The 21,027-nt window shown below is 43.6% G+C and overlaps 1 protein-coding gene across 1 annotated transcript in view; it reads left to right on the top strand.

Moving 5' to 3' along the window:
- LOC147748799 (E3 ubiquitin-protein ligase DTX3L-like) overlaps window positions 1–14,034 on the top strand; it is a 719,624-nt gene extending 705,590 nt beyond the window's left edge. The window contains exons 9-10 of the mRNA XM_086963890.1: window positions 8,615–11,651; window positions 11,825–14,034. Of these exons, the coding sequence (XP_086820016.1) occupies window positions 8,615–8,684 (70 nt within the window). The 3' untranslated portion in view covers window positions 8,685–11,651; window positions 11,825–14,034. The remainder of the gene's footprint in view (window positions 1–8,614; window positions 11,652–11,824) is intronic.
- Window positions 14,035–21,027: the final 6,993 nt, after the last annotated feature.

The raw sequence follows: 21,027 nt of genomic DNA, 5'->3' as shown, positions 1-21,027 counted from the left end.
TTTTCTGCCTGACCGCCAGTTTGTGGTGGCTGTACTATGCCAGGTGGGTGGGGGTTTGCCTGCCTGTTTAACCCCATTGACCGCTGGAAGGCCGTCGTGAGTGGTGAACTAGGCGTTCCGATATTGGGCGGCATATTTTCGGCGTCCTCGAGATCTATGGCATCCGATGGCGCTTGGGGCACTCGGCGCATCATCAACGTTGATTGAGCGACAGTCTGAGAATTTGTTGTACATGGGTCGTATTCGCTTGGATGGGCTTGAGTCGCTTCCACAGTGCGTTGTCCTTGTGGGTTGTTTGCTTGAATATTTGGTGACGCTGCTAGAGCTAGCTGGGGTGCTGCAAGAGGGACCGACATTCTCGGGTCTGTTGCTGCGTTGATTAAGTGCGTGGCTTCAAACGTTGGCTCTGTTATTTCTAGTGTTTTAGTAATTACTGCCAGTTGGGTCGTTTACTGACTCTCGATGTGACCAGACGTCTGATTGTCAGGCCGTAGCCATTCCCGGATGGATCTGGAAGCGTAAGGTTTGTTTTTGTTCGCCTTATTGAATTTTAAAAAAAATGTCTTATTTTTCCTAGATACATTTTGGAGTTCTGGGCTGGTCGGTGTGATAGTATACTGACGGTCTTGATTTTTAGCTTGGTTCGGCACTTCAGGAAACTCGCGACTGCAAAGCAATCATTGAATTGCAGTAGGTAGTAAAGGGCGGCTTTGCATTTATAAAACTTATGTCTGCGCGGTAGCAGCAATAAAAATTTCCAGGTAAAAGGGAGATAAAATTGGAAAAAAAAGACAAAGTGTAAAATGGCTTGGCTCGATTGCTCATCACATGGACAAAGGGCAACAGTTTCAGAAGAATACTGGCCCAGAGGAAAACATATCATCCAGCCAAAAGACCCCAATCTGTTCTGTTCTACGCAATCTCTGGAACTTGAAACCAGTTGAAGGCCACCACAAATGTGGCACTTGTGTCCCATGTGCCAATACAATAAAAGGGATGTTGTTTGAGTTTAACTCAATAAATGGACACACAAAGAGTTTACCAATTGTAAAAGCCGTAATTTGGTATATGCAATAATTTGCCCATGCCCAAAATTATACATTGGGAAAACCAACTAGCAAATAAACCAAAGGCTGGCACAACACCGATCCAGAATAAAGCAAAAAGTGCTGACCGCCCCAATGGTCCAACACTTTTTAGAGAGTAACCACACAGTAACCACACAGAGAAAGACTTCAAGTGGACAGTATTGTCAGCCCTAAAAATTTCCCCACACGGAGGTAATTTAGATACCATGTTGTTGAGAAAAGAAGCGTACTTAATTTTGAAGTTCAACTGTGTGATGGATGGAATGAACGAATTGTCAGAACTCCAAAGAACAATCCATTGAGTCCTCTGTCTTGATGACCGGTTGTACTCTACAAATTGGTGCATACATTCTCCATTTGATGGAGTACGTGTTTGAATGAATGTGTGAGGTATGATTGTGAAATGGCTGAAGACTTATGAATGAAGGTATGTGTGATTTTTTGGTTAATTTTTGTTTCCATTTTCATTGTTGTTATATAATTATGTGGAATTGGATCTGAACTTCAAACTATTTATCCTAAGTATTCCTAAATAAACAGCTATTGAATAGCACCTGGATGCGTTGAACTGTGGTCTATGCATTTTTGCTACCTTTTTGGTTTCAAGTAGAGTATCAGTATTGGTAAAATAAATTGAACATTGCGGTCAATGCAAAAACTATTAATGAAAATCTGCCACTTAGAGATCAAGTTGCATTGTACCCTCACAGGGTAAAAGCAGGTCCCTGGAGCAAGACACACCAGTCAGTTCAATTTTACCTCGCCTTTAGAGCCCGGGTGCAGCTTTGTCTTGGCCATCCCTAGTGCTGAACGGGAGCCGTGAGGGAGCTGGTTTTGATGCTTTACATGGTACTGTGGAAACAAGATTCAAAAACACAAGAGTGGGATCATTGCTGATGTCGGTCACAGGTGTTGTGCAATGCCCTCCTGATGTAGTGTCAAGTTAATGGGTCAGTTACCTGACAGGTGACCAACAAGCCTTCGTAGCGGAAGCTCAGCTTGGAGCTGCTTCAATGTCTGGAGGTCAAGGGAAATGTGGTAGAGGCTTGAAACTTCAGTGAAGGCTGGACTGCATGTCCCATAATGCACTAGTCCATTTGGATACTGTCACTCCCTCAGATGGTCCAATGGCCGGTGATTCTTTGGTTCCTGCAGTTTGTGGGGGACTAGTCTCACTAGTCCAAGGAAGTCTAAGCTTACGTCGGGTTCTCCAAGAGGTCCTTCCATCTGGGGGAATCGACCTTTAAACTAGGAAGAGCACCATTCTTACAGTTCCAGGAAGTGTAGGCTCAGGGTATCCTTCCCTTTGTTTGTGCAAAGTCTTGTTGTCGATGACACAGTTTCTTCATTTGTCCGCTTGATGCAAGTTGGATCAGAACTTAGTTACTGGTGCCAGGAGGGTGCTTAAAATCATGGATTTAGGGGGGGTTGAGGGGTGTAGAACCTAGTAGCCAATAAGCAGATAGTCCCGACAACAAATCTGCTCCTGAGGTGACCACACCTGGGAGTGTAGGTCACCTTTACAACCCAGTACCCACTATTTCTGCCACTCTAAAGTTGGCAGAATACTATTTTAGGTGTACAGATCAGGCTGCTCACCCTGGTTGTATGACCAGTCTTCCTGGAGGTATACCCCTCCTACATACCTAATTTCCCACCTTGCCTGGATGCAAAAAAGCCTGGGGCACGGGAGGGCTGTTTCATCCTCTGGGAGTCGGCCTTGATGCATATCAGAAGTGGGGCAGTCTTTGAAGTTCACCATTCTTGATGTGTCACTTAACTAGCCTTCCCGAGGTGAAAGAGGTGACCTCCTTCCTGTCCAGGCATTTGTTCCTGACTCCTGTGAGTAATCACACTGGCGGGAGGTCATAACCCTGTCTTTGCAGCAGCAGTTGCAGGGAAACACACACTTGTCAGCCAGAGAACAGAGAAACTGGGACAACCAGGTGGGCACCCTCTAAGGTAACCACCTGGGTGCATGCTAGCCTTCCCTCGACACAAGATTAATCTCAGGGGAGAGAAGGCACATTGCTTGAAACCAAACCCAACATATTTAGGTAGTACTGTCATGGAGCTAGCGACCCTGGGTCTGTCTAGGTGCAAACCCATGTTGTCTTATGACCCGCCTATCACTTATAGTGTACTTTAATGGGAAAGTCATTATAGATACATATAAGCTTGCACTTTACATGTCTACACTCTTAACATACTGCACCCTGCCTCCAGGGCTCAATAGGCATACCTTAAGGGTGATTGACATATACTAAAAGTAGTTCATTGACTTTTCTACACATGGTGAGGGCAAAGTCGAAATGGAGCAGTTGACACTGTTCCTGCAGTCTACAATGGCAGACCTGCTGTCATTAGTTTATCTGGGTCACTCAGGGTGGCACAACCAGTGCTGCAAACCCTGGGAACCCCTTTAACACCCATGCCCTGGGTACCATTGGTACCATATACTAGGGACTTATAAGGTCCTTGCCAATTGGGGTTACCAATTCACATATTACAGTTTTGGAGAAAAAGCACTGCATTGGAGCCTGGTTAGCAGGCTCCAGTGCACTGTCAGAGTCGAAAACTAGCATCTCGTAGTCAAAATGGGAGAAAAAAAGTGGGGGGACACCTGCAACAAGGTTCCTTTATCTTACACCTCTGAACTACAACTGAGAATAAAGCACTTTCCTACGTAGGTGACCCATTTAGAGAATTCCTCCCTTATAAGGGGAACTATCAAGACCATTGGCTCGCTGAAACTCTGCATAGAAAGTTTAATCAGTTTAATGAGGAGGGAAATCACCATCATAATCTCCTTTAATATGCCTTGGTCAGAATTAAAGCCAAAATAATAATGGAGCCTCTCTTAGCACAACTGCCTTGGTCGAGGTGCCCTTGCAGAATAAAGCTGTATAGCAATTGGTTGCACTTTCATCATTTTGTAGCCTGACATCGGTTGAGATTGGGCTGAAGTTGATTCAGGGTCGAACATCGGAACCAAGATCATGTTGGCTCTTGTCATCGGTGCTGGAGATATCAGCTCCTGTGTCAAGAAGTTGCGTCCTTCTAGTGTATGTGCCAGGCTAGGCGTCAGTACCGGAGTTTGTACTGGACTGAAAAGGATGAGCCGGTAGAGCACCGATGATCCGCAGCATGGCCTCTTGAAGGTTTCCACTCACTAAGGAGTCACTGATGGCCTGGGGAATTCAGTGCACATTGGAAATTTATTGGGGAATCAGATTAGTGCTTGGGGACCCCGGAGGAGACAAATTAGTATCCTGGCACCATTTTGCCACCTCCTTACACTTGGAGAGGCAGTGTGATGACACATGCCTCCTAATTCTTTTGCAATATCTTTTTGATTTCAACTTGGACTGACCGGAAGACTTTGACAATAAGGTGGCTTTTTTGCAAGACCAGCCTGAAAGCGGGAGTGGGCCTGCGCCTTGGAGTAGGTGGGGTGCATAGGCTTTGATTTCTTCTGGTGTTCGACCACATACAGCTTTGCCTCCCTGTCCAAGATTGCTTTAGGAAAAATAAGTGGACACTTATCGACAACTTTGAATCATGGCCTGAAACCAGGCACGAGAGACACACCTCCTGGCGGTCCATGACTGACATCCGTTTCCTAAACTAATGGCTGAAGATTGTCGTTTTAGGAGGGGATCTCATTCCCTAGAACAATGGTTTTCTTGTTTTTAGAAATCGTTGAAGACCCGATGAAAATTAAAAATGAGCTACAGTTACTAGTTGCATGGCATGGAAAGAAAGGAACTGACGTCAGCACGCAGGAGTTTAGCGTACATGTGGCTCTTCTCTGTCATTTCCAGAGCAGCACGGAACCGCACAGCGCCATCTGACTGCATGCAGGAGAATTGCCAACCCTTCTCGATCCGATCTGGGCCAGAGGAATATTCTGGTGTCTGAGGAATCAGGGGGCATATTATAAAGGGGGTTTATCTCCGCTTTTTTGGCTTTAAAAGCCAAGAAAGTGGAGATAAAATTATCTCCCTATTACCTAGCTGTCGCTAACACCAGTTAGCGACAGCTAGTAGGAGATAGCGACCATCTTGGACCCCACTTTGCATGTCAGTGATATTTATCACTAATGACATGCAAAGTGGGCGTGCCAAGATGTTAGCGACTGGAAACAGTCGCTAACATCGCTATCTCCTATTACCAACTTTTGGAGATATTCGCGCTAAGCGCGAATATCTCCGAAAGCTAACACCTGCCCTGAGCAGTTCTTAGCCATGTTATCCAATGGGAGGTGAATAACATGGCTAAGAGCATTAGCTCGGTAATGCATGAATATCGCGGACTTTTCAGCGATATTCATGAGTTGCGGCCGATTTTTATCGCATTTGCGATAAACCTTGGTAATACCAAGGTTTATCTGCGATAAAAATCGCCGCATCTCAGTCTCTAACCAAGCAATAGCGATAATTATCGCTATTGCTTGGTAATATGCCCCCTGGTGTTATAAGTATCCATCAAAACTGGACCTTCTTGTCCACCGAGGAACATTTCTCCTGTTTGTCTTTTTGGGTCAGTGGAACCGATCCTGGTCCCTCAGGGCAGAGTGATCTGGCTGCAACTGAGAAGAAAAGGTTGTGGCCAGCGCTACAAGACATGGTCCCCGTGTTATGAAAGAGTTTTGGAAATAGGGATTAAGGGGAATTGGTAGAGACATGCTGATGCCTAAGCACTGATTGGAAGAGATGCAGAGGGAATCCCCACAGGGCTAACATTTGAAAATTAAATGTTTTTTCAGTAAGGTCCTTTCTCAGGGAAGATGCATACTACTATGGTACCTAGAAGTGTATGTTTGGGTGTCTGTGGGGGTTGGGCAACTGTCAGCGTTGGGTACAGGCCAGTTCCATGCTGCACACAGCCAAAGGCCATGCACAGCTGGGATCTGGCTTCCTACGTCCGGGTTTGGTGTATGACAGTCCCTGCAGTCAGTGGTGTGAAGTGGGGGAGTTGGACTCCAGTGTGGGTTGTGCGCAGGGCCTGACCAATAGGACAGGCCCAGCAACTATACCTCTGCTCTGTACAGCTGTTGGGTGCCCCGCAAGGTTGAGCACATGGCCCGGCAGTAGGCCTGTCAGTGCACCTAATTCCCTGTTGCGTACGACCAAAGGCCTGATGGAGAGGAAACACAGAGGAAAAGAAGATATGTATTCACTAGAATAACTTACATTTTCCTGGGAAATGGAGGCCAAAGAGGAATGCCTATTTTATTAAAGCTCATGTATAAAAAAAAAACAGCTTTTTTGGTGGCGACTCCCGACCAGTGAATCAGCGCAGTGTAATTCTGTCACCCATTGATGAAGTAATTAAGCTGTGTAGATTTTGAAAATATAGGGCTCTGGTTAGGTTCCATATGAAAACTCAACACAGAGGAACCACATTTTGGGAACCCTTCCGGCTGCACAGCCAAATCCTGGACTGTTATGAGTCCAATAAATCAAGTATTAAATGTGTCTTCTTTGTACTCCTTATTTCTTCTGTATGCTTAAACCACTTTTTCGGTTATGTAACCGATTTATTTTACTCATTCATCTGTTTGTACCGCAAAACATGACACCAAGAAGGAAGGAGTGTACGTTTCCACACGTCACGGTTTTATTACGGTCACCCAATGGATTTTCGGAATATCTATTCCCTTTGTCAGGGGTATCGCGACATGTGCACCGTTTTAAAATCCCAACGTCTTAAAAGGCACAGCATCGAGTTCACACAACTCTTGACTTCCACCATGCCACTCCATATCCATGGTGTGCCAAAGCACACCGCTCTGTAAGAGCAAAGACCTTATCATATGGCCCAAGTGTGATACCTTTGACCAAAAGAAAGGTACAGCAAATCAGCATTTCACTTTCAGTGGCTCTCAAAATTTCATAAATACACTCCTACAATTTTATTGCTGCCTGGACCCTCAAATGCATTGAAAACAAACACATATCTATTACGCTTTATGAGCAGGAGAGCCAAGGGTATACTGTTGCGTGTCAAGCCTTGTCAGGAATATGTTCCTGTAAGAGGAAAGTTAGAGGGAACTAACATTTTTCGAAAATAAGACAAACACCTAATGGTGGAATCCCCAGGATGTGTAGATGCTGAAAAGCTATTTATGTGGTAAGTTTCAAAAAGTCCTGGGGTGATACCTGCGACCAACAGACTTGCACCTCGAAAAGCATTTCACGTTCATTTACTTTCAGAATTCCCCAAATTCAATGCTACTAAGTTTGTTCCCTTTGCCCCTGATATCCGTATAAGACAGAGGGGAACACAAATGGATGTCACTTCTTGGCAGGGACATGTTAAGTGAGAGGGAGATTGGAGGAAATCACCATGATTTGGGACAAAGTTGTTGAAAATCTGACAAACATCATGCTCAAAGCCTTCTCTTAGTCAGCCAGTCAAGGATGGAGAAGGCCTGGTTTGCAACAGTAAATTCCTTACGATAAACAGAACTATCAAATATATGGGGCCTGATGCACTAAAATTCCATTCGCTAAAAATGGATTGCAGATTGTGTACCGACTTTTTGCGAATGGAATCTGATTTTGAAAACCGATCTATGTACAATTAGGTCGCAAAATCAATCCCCGAGCTTTGCTTTTTAAAAATTCCACTTTGGGAAAACTTAAGAAGGAGCAGGCAGTTGGTTGTCCCTCCTTTGAAGAGTCGATAATTGGTCAATGGCTTGCAGCCACAAACAAGTGATAACTTGGTTACCAGAGCGCGATTTGTAAGGAACGCCCCGTTCACACCCCTCCCAAAATGAAATTCAGTATGGGTTGCAAAACCGATTATTCGAGTTGGAAAAACGTTTCTGACTCCTAAAACAGATTTTGTAAATAACACATCAGGATTTTGTTGTCACACACCTAGTGGTTGTGAGAATCACAGGGCTTGTGAACACAAAATCCTTCTGTACTTCTGGCACAATTTTGAACCCTCCAATATTGCCCTGATTTTGACATTTGCCATTACATACACAGTGATGCTTCCATGATTTATTGATCTGCACTATAATTACATATAAAAAGTAACTCCACATATTTTGTTTCATCAGCATGCAGTGAGATATTAATGAAAGGTTTTTGCCAATAGAAAGCCCAGAATAAATTTAAAAAACACATAATTGTGAGGGTGCATAAAAAGACGAAAGAGTTACATGGGTCAGAACAACCAACCATTGTTTTTGGGGGAAACAACCTCTGGCACAAAAGTGCGCAAATACCCAGGCGATGAAAGGGTTAAATAATTATTGCCAGTTTTGTCTATAGATGGCAGTGTGCACATCACACTGGTTGGTACTAGAACACAGTTGACTAGGAGGAACAGAGGATCCATAAAGGTAACTTTTCCCTTCTTAGAATTTGAACATGTGAAATAAAAATGCTGAATCACCTTGATATTTATTGACAATTCTCATGATTCTTGTGATGACCTAAGTTGAGTGGGAATAAGAAGCTGTGCATGCAGTCTAAGAATATCTCTGATTCTTTTCCTTCCATCAGGTTTGGTTACCCAGATCCAGATTACCTAAGAAGAGTCAAGGAAGAGCTTCGAGCAAAGGGAATCGAATAAGGCTGTGATCCTACCTACTCTCAATGTTTCTCAATGAGCACTCAGTTTTCCTCCCTCAGTTCCCAATCTCCTTTTGGAATTTCATTTAGATCAATCATTTCCCCTTCTCATCCTTAACTTTTGAACAGGCAAAGAAAACCTGCAGCAGGACGATTTAATAAGTCCTTTCAGGAGGTTGGTGTGTGGGATCTACTGGGAGAAATATGGTGGAGACTGTCAATTAATAAAACAATATCTGAGAAAACAATGCCTTCATATGGACTTTTGGTCCAAACAGATTCAGGTTTTGCAAATTCATTACATGCTGTTTTGCACACTTTTACTGGAAAAGAGTGATTTTGTTTTTCTCTCAATAGACCCATTTCATCATAATTTTGCCAACGTTTTCTCGATTCTTCGGCTTTGGCTTCGGTGTATGCGATTTCACTGGTGGAGTTTACAATGAAAGAAATAAATTGTTTTGATATTTTAACATGGCATAGTACTCTGAATCCCTGGGAAATTCTACAGTGGTGCTCACAAGATGAGGAGAGAAACAGAGACAGTTATGTGAAATGCTTGAGAAGAAAGTGCATTTTCTCATTGCTTTGCTGAGGGCCCCTTCCGCCCCGATAGAGGCAGCTTGTTGAAGAAGGTCAGAAGAACATTCTCGCCTATTGCAACTCGTGCATCTCTGGTAATAGGTACTCTTATACTGATATGTTAGGATAAAAGTTGGAACTGGTCTGACCACATGCTAGGGAATGGCAGAAAAGCCCCCGAGTTATAAATGAATAATGGGATGAGCTAGTTTGCAGCTTGAAAACCAAAACTGTGTTTACCCTTTTTCCCAACGCTCCTATCTGCAATGTGGTAGGCAAAGTACACTCGAACATTTAACAGCAAAAACAGTAATAGGAGGAAGGTGGTCTGGAGCTCCTTGATTTAATCTAAAGTAGCCCTTGTATTATAGGTGGTGCTCTATGAATCAGCAGCAATATAAATCATATTTGCAAACTGGACTTTTCACAATTTCGATTTGCATTCTTTTTTCAACTTGTATATGGATCTCACATGTCTTTAAAACATATTTAACACATCATATAGGAATTGGCTGAAAGCTGTAGCAGAGACCTGTAAGCAAAGTGATAACTTTCTCTTTGATACTTTCATCATATTCCCACCACTAGATTTGTAAACAGTTGAAAGTACAGCAACACACTTTGTATACTGTGGCTTGAAATCTGATGCTTGTCAAGATTCTCGGGTTTACCAAGTGAACATGAAAAATCTGTTCAATCATCCATTCCTCACGTATAGCACAAACCCTTTTTTCAGTTTACTAACTGTTGCAAATGTTTTTAACATCCATCTACCGAGTAATGTGGTTTCATCAGGAGCAGGAAACATTTTCCAGTCAGAAGGTGTTCTGTTGCTGAGAAGTGGCCTTCATGTGGAAGGAAAAGGGCAGTCTTTGACGCACACAACGTCTGTGTTGTATGTCTCCCAGCTTCACACTCTGTGAAGGAGTGTAATGTTTGTCAGAAAATGTCAAAGAGGACATTAAATGCCCGGGAGAGCAGAAGGTTGAGAGGGATGCTCCAAGACATAAGCAGAAGACGAGAAGAAGAAAATAGAGGAAGTAAGCTGAAAGTAAGCTGGCCCCTGGCAAAGACTCTACAAGGGAAGACCCAAGGGGCAGAAGACAAGGCTAAAAACCCATTCAGCGTCATACCTTCCAACATCGTTTAAGACCGTGGTCAAGACTTACAGTGTCGACATTGAAAACTTCGGCAGCTACTTTCTCATCGTCTAAGATTGGTTTAACACCATCAACTCACCACTGCCATAAAGACCGGGGACATTGATCTTTCAAAGGTGTGACACCATTGACGTTGAAAGACCATTGAATCATGTCGATACAATCACTGTCATCATTGACGTTGAAGAAGATTCAACGATTGACGTGGACACAGCCATTGTTGCCTATAGGAGGAAGCATCGCTCCCCATCACCATTTAAGAATCAACATCTAACAAAATCACCATCATCGACGTCGAGAAAATGAAAAATGAATGCCTTGCCATCACCATCGATATCCAGGATGAAATCTGTCTGTCTGTCTCCTCCTGCATTTTCATTCACCTTGCAAAGTCCTTTCATACACCTTGATTTACGTCAACTAGTCAGACTCCCACTCCAAGGATCTCTACAACGTGTCATGCACTAACACCAAAGAATAGGAGAATGACAGAGAGCATATCTAAACAAAATCAGGCCTTACCAATGCCTCTCACTTTGTAGTCTCACCCCAACCTTTAAGGTTCATGAAACTTAAGGCATATTTATCAAAATGTCACACAAGTCAGAGCAGCTGACACCTTGCTGTGCTACACTGTGTTGCGTGACAGGGAGACGGCAGGAATGACGCCACTCTAACACTATATGGTGCATTCCAGTCCTTTCCTTGCGCTGGTGCACTATGGTGCAAGGATGCCTGCGCGCAGGCAGGATTGTTTTTGTGCACAAAGGGGCACCATCCTGCACTAAAAATTCTTTGAAGCTTTTTCCTCCTTCTATGTGTGCTGCAGAATGCATCGCATATACAAAGAGTAAAAAATTAAGAGAAATAAACCTATTTGTCCTCGTTATGCCTCCCATGGGCAGGCGTAGAATTTTGACGCATTCCCCGGTCTACCACGCATGATAAAACTGGGAATGCACCAATATCCATGGATGGATATGTGGGAACACCCATGCGCCACCCATGGAATGCCTCCCTGGGGCAGAGTAATGCAAGGTAGCGACTTCAGATGCCTTGCATTACTCCAATTTTGCCAAGCACTGCAGGACCACTCAAGGTGGCCTTGCATGACTTGGCAAATCTCGTCTAGGTTTTGCGCCACCCTTGTGTTACATTGCGAGGTCTTTGGTAGAGGAGGTCCGAAGCTCAACATTCCTCTGGTAACACTGCATCACAGGGTTTCAGTAATCCTAGAGACATTACAACCAACAGTGTCTCTGAAGCCTCTCCTTCCACTAGTCCTTGGCCTCGCTGACATAGCAAAGAGCACATTTCTCACACCTGCTATGCTGAAAGATGCTGCTCCATGTTTCCTGAAAAAAATATGTCTCCACAACAAGATCAAGAGTTCTAAAAGGCTGATCCCAAACCAGACTCGATGTTGCCCCTTCAGTGAGAAGGGGACATTCATTGGCACCAGAGACTTTTGTTCTACTGGAAAGAGAGAGTTAAGAGGTGGGAGGCGACAGGAAGGGAAATCTGAAGAATTCTTGGCAGATAACAGAGAGAGATAATGGACACCATGATGTCTTTTAGGGATGATTTGCCAAAACATTGACAACAAGACTTCCTACAGAAACTTAATACGAGTTCACTGATAGCCAACCAAGTGATCAGCACAGCAGTAGGCCCTACATAATCAGCTTTCACTGCCTATTGTCATGGTATTGCAATTAGGTCTTCCAGACTTGACTTCAACACCTTGAAGCTAGAAGTTTGACATAAGAGTTTTAATTGTCCGTTTTCAGGGCCAGCTCTGTTTAGTCATCATACCTATAACGAGATTTTCAAAATGAAAAATTAAGCATAGTGTAGACCTTTGAGGCAGTGGGATTGGAAGAAAATATTTTTCAAACAACAGTTTATACAACATTTCACAGATTCTTCCAATGGAAGGTGAAAATCCCTTCAGCTGCAAAAATATCCACAGGGCAAAAGACACCAATTCCAAAGGCATACTTCCAAAACCAAGACTACCTCAAAGTCAACCACCCCTAGAAGAAGACCTGTCTCTGGAGAGACAATGACAAAGGTATAGCTGCTAACCCAATCTCTCCCACCGTCCTTCAACAGGAAAATGCTACCAAATATTTTATAGTACTGGCTCAATTTCTCTCCACAGCCTGTGAGCACCACTGTGGAATTTCCCTGAGGTTTAGAGTACTATGCCACAGTGTAAGCTCCACCAGTGAAATCTCATTTACATAAACCATGGTAGAAGAACCTTGTTATTCCATGAAGTGAAAACGTTTCTGTTTGTGGTGTCAAAACAATGGTCACAATCCTATTGCCTGTCAAGAGGATATTATAATATTGTATCTCCTGCACTTAGTACAGCTAAGATTCTGTTTTCATGTATTAAAGTACACCTGGTAGCTATAACTGCATATAGGAAATTCTCACAATCAGATTTTCTTATTTCATTTTTCAAGGTATCAGTAATTAAAGACTTCTTTAAATCGAATCTAGTTATATGGAAAATTATGGATGCTCAATTTGATCCTATTCACAAGGCTACATTGCAACACCTTTCAGAGAAAGCAGCCTTCTTAGTAGCCATCACTTCTGCTTGGGAGTGAGCATGAGACACACTCTGTCTTCCATTGGACCTTCTACTGTATTCCACTCTAACAGAGTAGTGATGAGGACACATGGTTATTTCCTCCCAAGGATCGTTTCAGAATTTCATATCAAACAAACCATTACTACCACCTTCTTCCCAAATCCCCAGTGACACCCGTTGAACAGTCCCTAAACTAGTTGATATAAGAAGGGTACTTTGATATAAGAAGGGTACTTCTACTTTGACAAGACTAAAACCTTTAGAAAATCCAATCAGCTCTTTGCGAATTATGGCCGCCTTTGGCTTTAGCAGTTTACACCAGTCTATTGCTAGATGGTTAGTTGCTTGCATTAATCACTGCCTGTTATCATTTAGCAAACAAGCCTCTCCCAGGTCAACCTAAACCACTCTCAGCAATGTTCCAATTTCTGATATTTGTAAAGACACAACTCGGAAATCTGTGCATACATCTACCAGACATTATTGCCAAGTCTCCGAAACACAGACTGATGCAGGGATGGGTCAGGAAACACTTTAAAACCTCAACAAGTGATCTATAACCCTGTATCTTAAGGCAGCATTAATATTCTCATATTCATTGTCTTTCCTAATGCACAACAGTCGCTTTCTATGGTTTTAATGTAGCTTGCTACTCTGTTTAAGTATTTAGGACTACCAATGAAGAATCTATGATGCAGAAAAAAAGATTCTTGTAGTCCCGGTTCTGCATCATAGAAGGTTCAACATCGTAGGAATATTATTTGAATTTATAAACAGCCCGCCTCCCCTGCTGGATGGAGTTGGGCACTATTAATCACTATCACAAGTATTTCTAAAAAAAAAACCACAACTGGCGCTGGGAGACAACCGCCATTACAATGCATCATGGGCAGGGGAAGCTCCTTCACAGCTTTCCGTGAAGTCCTATCAAACTGTATATTGTCCTTCCTAGTATGCACTTTTAGCCTCTTTTGCAATAAAGAAACTGCAGTGCAGACCTAAAATGACCATGTCTTCATTTTCATTTCACCTGATAAGACCCAAAATGAAGCCATTCATAATATGTACATATGGACTCTGGTACCCTCTATTCGGAGAGGGAGAGAGGGAGTGTGTGTGTGTATGTGTGTAAGAGTAGGGAAGTTGGAGGGTGTTAAAACCTTAATTCCGATTGATTCTTGTATGATCTAAGAACTCTTGACTTTTTTTGTGGAACAGACCAAGTATTTGTTTATTATGTGTGCTTAAAATTGTAGAATTTGTGTACGAGAAAATTGTGAAGGAGGGTGAACCGCTGTAAGGAGTGAGAAAACATGCCATAGAAGGCGGCGCTCACATTGGTTCATTGGTTCATTGGTTAATGACAACACAGAGTGCCCCACTTGCATAAGTCACTCGTTGTGAAAGTGCTGTGTTCGGATTGGATGACAAGTCTTCAAGTATTAAAGCTGTAACAGGATTGGAGAAAGAAAATTGATGTATATGGAATTAAAGAATTTGATAATTGAACATTTATTGATAAATTATTGAAAACATGAAATGTTTCAAAACATTTAGAGATTAAATTAGGGGTGCTGTGAGAGTCCCAGTTAAGGGAGGTTAAGAGGCGGCACCAGAGGGCGTGCCAGCTCCTTACATGATGACCAACGTGGGACTACCAACATGTCTCTGGCTTTGTCAATGGTGCTAGGTCACTGAAAACGAGTGTCCATTGATATTCCCACATTATGGGACCTTTGATTTACAAGTTACTGAAAATTTAAGGGAGAAGTTATGTGAAATAAAACCACCTCCCAGACCCACACAATAAAAGCATTAAATGCATTGTAAAGGCAGCACATGCTAAGGTGAAGGAGAAATACCAGAATAGGGAAAAACGAGCTGTGCAAAATTATACTAATGCTCAATAGGACGAAGGACAGCAAGGGTGGTGAAAATGCATAATAGAAGGAACTAGAATGTATCCAACTATAGCCACTGAAGAAGAAACTCCTAAGAAAACAGACACTGATAGGGAATCAGGATAATATTTTGGATGCATTACTGGCTTTGCGTCCACCACCATATGTGGCCCCTACAACAAATATCGATAGTGAGACTACTACTAGAACTGCAGTGGCTACAGCCTCTCTTGATCCAAGTGTAAGTCAAATTGAGAGACCACTTCCAGTATCACCCATTGGGCCTTCTCTTTCATCTACACCTGTAGAAGCAGCTTCTATTATAATAACACCAGGTGTAGCTGTTTCAATTGTAACGGTTCCAGCCCCAGTGCCACAAGTTGCAACAGCACAGACTTGGTAATGCCAGTTGCTACTGGTCTGATATGCATTGTTCCAAACGCCGCAGTTCAAGGAGCTGTACAAGGGGTGGCTGTGACAGGGTTCATCCCAACATCCCAGAATTCACATATTGTTGCCTGGACACCACTGCAAAATGGTGAATCCCTGTGAGAAGGTAAAGGATTGTCTTTAGGATAGCAGTTGTACAGGTTTTTACAGCATTTGAGGATGGAATCTATCTCAGTGGTTCGAGGATACCACAGACAATAAAAAGATAGGAATCACAGAGAGATCCACCTCTAGTCGGGAAAGAGAAAGACCATTAGATGTTTCAAAACTAAAGGTAGATTTGGAAGAGATTATTAGGGGTTATTTTGAGATTTCACATTTGGATAATTATCAAGAAAATTAGCTGATACATTAAAGTAAAGAAATCACAAGGCATGCAGCAGCCACACAAGACATGGCCGGAAAATATGAAGCAGACCTTTTAAAAAGTGTCCCTTTAAAAAGGAGCTTTAGCGTACAATTAGATAATGAAGCTATTGTGACAATGCGATCCTCAGGGATGAAGTTAAACTTTGCAGACTTGGTTAAATGCATCTGCAAGTGGAGTTATTTTGGCAGATTAGAAGCAAAAGGCAAAAAAGCAGGAAAAGAAAAAAAATCAGATACAGCTGAAATAAATAGTAAGCCACCACCAGCACCTCCAAAGATGACACATTAGCTTTTCCAATGACAGAAATTTAAGGTGGAGGATATGTTCATGTACCAATCAAGCAATCAGGGGTTTGTAAAGTGCAGCTACTCACACATGAGGGTCATAAGGTGCTGCGGGGGGGACATTGGTTTGAGCTCTGGGTTCATAAGAGCCAGGTCTTGAGGTCCTTAATGAACTGGGACAGCGATGGGGGCATGGTGTTCCAGGCCTTGGCGGTGAGGTAGGAAAAAGATCTTCCTCCGCTTCTGGTCTTGCGATTCTGTAGACGGTAGCCAGTGACAGTTGGGCGGAGCGGCATGGTCTTTTAATTGCAGTGGAATGAGAGGCCGTGGTTTGGGTATGCTAGTCCGGCGTTGTGGAGAGCTTTGTATGCATGGGCGAGGAGCTTGAAGGTTATTCTTCTGTCGACTGGGAGCCAGTGGAGTTCACACAGGTGTTGTGTGATGTGGCTGCGGTGGGGGATGTTTGGGACCAGTCTGGCTGTGACGTTTTGGACGTTCTGGAGCTTCGGGAGGAGTGTCTGAGTAACGCCGGCGTAAAGTGTATTGCCATAGTCAAGTCTGCTGATGATGATGGCATGGGTGACTGTCTTCCTGCATTCAGTGGGAATCCATCTGAATGACTTTCAGAGGAGGCAGAGCGTGTTTAAGCATGAAGAGGAGACAGTGTTGATTTAGCAGTTCCTAGTGAGTGAGGAGTCCTGTATGATGCAGAGGTTTCGTGTGTGGTGGTTCCTGGGTGTGGGGGGTGTTCCCAGTGCAATGAGCCACCAGCAATCATTCCAAGCGGAGGAGGTGGATCCCATGATGCCTTCTCTGAGTTGAGCTTGAGGCAGCTGAATTTCTTCCAGGTGGCGATGGCTTTCATCCATTTGTGGAAGTTGTTCTTGGTGACTGGGGGTTTGTTGGTGAGGGAGAGGATACGCTGGGTGTTTTCGATGTAGGAGACAATGTTGAGTCCTTGGTTTCTGACGATGACTGCGAGTGGGGCTCATGTAGATGTTGAAGATGGTGAGGCTCAGGAAGGAGCCCTGGGTGTCAAGAAGGCTTCGGATTCTCTCGCAGGGGCAGTCCTGTTGCTGAACCCAATCGCCCCTCCACCAGTGACTTTGCCTAAAAGGCAAAGAAACCAGCAGAAGGGAAAAGGGGAAGTGGATTAGAAAAGAGACAACTTGAGAACTTCTGTCACCCCTCCAGACCGTTGAGCGTGGTAACTTCTGCTGTCTGTACTTCACGGGTGCCTAATACACAGATTAGGAGAGAACATAAGCAACAACCGACCTTAATGACTGTACTCTCTATTTTAATAACTGAACTTGTCCTACCAGGAATTCCCAAGTTATTGCCACTCTTCTTGCAGTGAAAAAGTAGACTGCTGGATACTCTTATCTGAAAGAACTGGAACCAACATTACAGTTTGTTCTATTAAGTCTTACCTCCTACCCTCTAATGGAACTATCTTTACCTGGGAGCATCCTTTGAATACTTTAATAGGGATTCTGTTAGAAGCTGTAGGCGCTTGAGTCTTGGCTTTGCTGCTGACTGTACATCAATCCAGAGCGCGCAAAAAGGAACCAGGAAGGAAGGAAGGGGGAAAGGAAAAGTTAGGGAAAGCGCAATAAGGGACTGCTGAGTTTTAGTTCGCAGGAAGCGGGGGCTTTTGCATACAGTCAATGTAATTAGCTTACTACTTCTTCTTCGTCGTGCTGCTCTCCCTCATGATTCGCGATTCTCTGGAGCTCTGCCGCCTTACTCCTAGCGGACGAGTGAAATGAAGTCGGGCTTGGTGGATAATCGGTCTCCATACTCAGGTTCTGCCGCAAAGAAGGTTTCACCTTGAAACTCGAAGAAACGTGGAACTGCTAAACTCCACAAAATGTCTTGGAACTCCTTCTTCTGCCTAAGCTACTCTTATTCTAGGAAACTACTCTAACTAGAATGCCGCTAAGCTCTCTCTCAACTCCTGTCACGAATACTGACACGGAGCGAGAGAATCAGCGGCCGCCTCTGGAAACGAAGCAGTTGAAGTGCGCAGATACTAAATTGCGCGCGAGGCACATTAACTAGACCTGACGTGCCTTCAGATTATCTTTAGTGACCACAGCGGCGGCCATCTTAGGGAGGGACTCAGATTAACGATAATGAAACTATCTACAATTTAACAATTACCCTCTCCTAAGGGTAAGGGTGCCACACATTCACCAAATGGGGTCTTGAAATGGTCTTTGCCCTAATTGCTGGTTTAAAGACAGAGGTGGCAGCAACTCGCAAAACCCTGACAGTACCCCCTCTCAAAGACCGATTTATCGGTCCTGGTTTGTTGGGATATCGGGTATGAAATCTTCTAATCAGTTGAGGAGCATGGATATGAGATACCGGCTCCCACAGCCTTTCCTCTGGACCATATCCCTTCCAGTCCACCAAATATAATAATTTTCATTTTCTGAACTTAGAGTCTAGAATATCCTGAACTTCATATTCAGCATGACCTGAAATCTGAAGAGGATCTGGTGGCTTGACAATTCTCAAATGTGGCTTAGTCTTTTTCAGAAGAGAGACATGGAAAACTGGGTGAATACCCACCTTAGCAGGCAGTTTCAGTCTCACAGTAACTGGACCCAAGACCTTTTCTACAGCATAAGGACCCACAAACCTAGGCTGGAATTTTCTATTTCCCTTCAGATGTAAATTCTTTGTAGATAACCACACCTGATCACCCACTCGATAGTGTGGAGCTGGTTGCCTATGTTTTTCTGCACCCTTTTTATAAGACTGTTTAGCTCTAATCAAATTTTTCTCAGCAGACTTATGCAAGGTAGCCATATCAGACAACAGGGTACTGGCAGCAGGGACCTCTAAATCTTCCTGAGTAAGAAATGGATTAGGGTGACGACCAGAGTTCAAATAAAAGGGGGAGTAGCCAGTAGACACACTCCTCGCATTATTACAAGCAAACTCCGCCATCCACAATCGATCTGCCCACTCACCTCCCTGATCAATCAAGAACAAACAAGGTACTGTTCCAGTTCTTGATTAATGCGCTCAGTCTGACCATCAGATTCCGGATGATAACTAGTAGACAGCCTACTCTCCACTCCCAAACCTTTTAAGAAAGCCTGCCAAAACCGAGAGATGAACTGAGACCTCTGAAATCACAATTTTGGGAACACCATGCAATTTTACAATGTTTTCACTAAAGGCTTGTGCTAACTCAGGAGCTGTAGGAACACCAGACATAGCGACAAAATGGCTCATCTTAGTGAATGTATCTACAATGACCAATACAGTATCTAACCCACTAACAGGCAAGTCCACTATTAAATCCATAGAGATGGTGTGCCAAGGATGAGTTGGGGTGGGTAATGGCTGTAGAAGTCCTTGAGGGGCTTGTCTACTGGGCTTACCTCTAGCACACAGAGCACACGACTGAACGTATTGTTTAACATGAGAGGATAACCCAGGCCACCAGAAGTAACGTTGCACCAGATCCAAAGTCTTTCAAATTCCTTTGTGACCCGCTAAAGGATGGTCATGACAACTCTGCAAGGCTTTTTGCTGCAAGGCACTCGTAGGGAGATATAACGCCTCCTTATAGTAAGGCAATTGCTGTCGCATCTGTCTCTCATGATCATGTTGAACCCACTATTGGATCTCATTCGGGGATAAACTTTTCCGAACTTCCTCTTGAAAGTTATCCAAGGAAAGGGTACAGATGAACTTGGCTTCCGGAATGATGGGTTGAAGTTCCACGGGATGTTGACTTTCCTCTGTATTCAAACGTGATAAAGCATCCGCTTTACCATTCTTATTTCCTGGACGATATTTGAGCACAAAATCAAAATCCGCAAAATATAGGGACCATCGCAACTGGCGTGGGGTCAAGGTTTTGGCAGATTTTAAAAATTGCAGATTTTTATGATCTGTGAACACAGTGACTGTATGCTTGGCTCCCAACAGATAATGCCTCCAGTCTTCAAAAGAATCCTTTATTGCTAACAATTCCTTTTCTGCAATGGTGTAATTTAACTCCGCAGGATTCAGTTTCCGGGAGCGATAGGCCACCGTATGGAGTTGCCCAGTTTTCGGATGGCGTTGGGAGAGAACTCCTCCAATGGCTTCTTCAGATGCATCGGCTTCCACGTAAAAAGGTTCTGCCGGATCAGCATGCAACAGAAAGGGAGCAGATATAAAGGTGTTCTTAAGACTGCAAAAGGCTTGTCCTGCCTCTGTGGACCATTCAAACTTTACTCCTTTCTTCAGCAAGCGAGTGAGAGGAGAAATCAGTTGAGAAAAACCCTGAATAAATCTTCGGTAAAAATTAGCAAATCCCAAGAATCTCTGAATCTCTTTAACATTCCGTGGTTCAGGCCAGTTCTCAACCGCTTGTACCTTCCTAGGATCCATAGTAACTCTTTGTGGAGAAAGGACAAACCCAAGAAACTCCACAGTATGAGCGTGAAACACGCATTTCTCCAACTTCACAAACAGATGATGTCTCTGTTCTCGTTCCAGTACCATTCTGACATGTCGGGGATGATCTTGTACTTCCTTGGAATAAATTAAAATGTCATCCAAATAAATGATTGCCACCTTATCAATCAAATCGCCCATGATATCATTAATGAAATGCTGGAATACTGCAGGAGCGTTGCAAAGACCGAATGGCATAACACAGTATTCGAAGAGTCCAAATTTTGTCCGGAAGGCAGTCTTCCATTCTTGTCCTTCTTTCATTTGAACAAGGTGATATGCTCCTCGTAAATCCAATTTTGTGAAAATCTGAGCCTCCTTAATTTGATCTAATAAAACAGAGATCAAGGGCAAAGGGTAACGGTTCTTGATGGTAATTTGATTCAACGCACGATAGTCTATACACGTTCTTAAACTTCCTTCTTGCTTCTTGGGAATGAAAAAGAACGGAGAGGATACCGGCGACTGAGATGGCCTAATGAATCCATTGGCCAAGTAACGGTCCAGATACTCCTTCAAATGGGC

Source organism: Lissotriton vulgaris, chromosome 1_1, assembly GCF_964263255.1.
Source record: "Lissotriton vulgaris chromosome 1_1, aLisVul1.2, whole genome shotgun sequence".
Taxonomy (NCBI): Eukaryota; Metazoa; Chordata; class Amphibia; order Caudata; family Salamandridae; genus Lissotriton; species Lissotriton vulgaris.
Note: the sequence above shows the minus strand (reverse complement) of the source record. Positions and strands in the feature narration are given on the sequence as shown.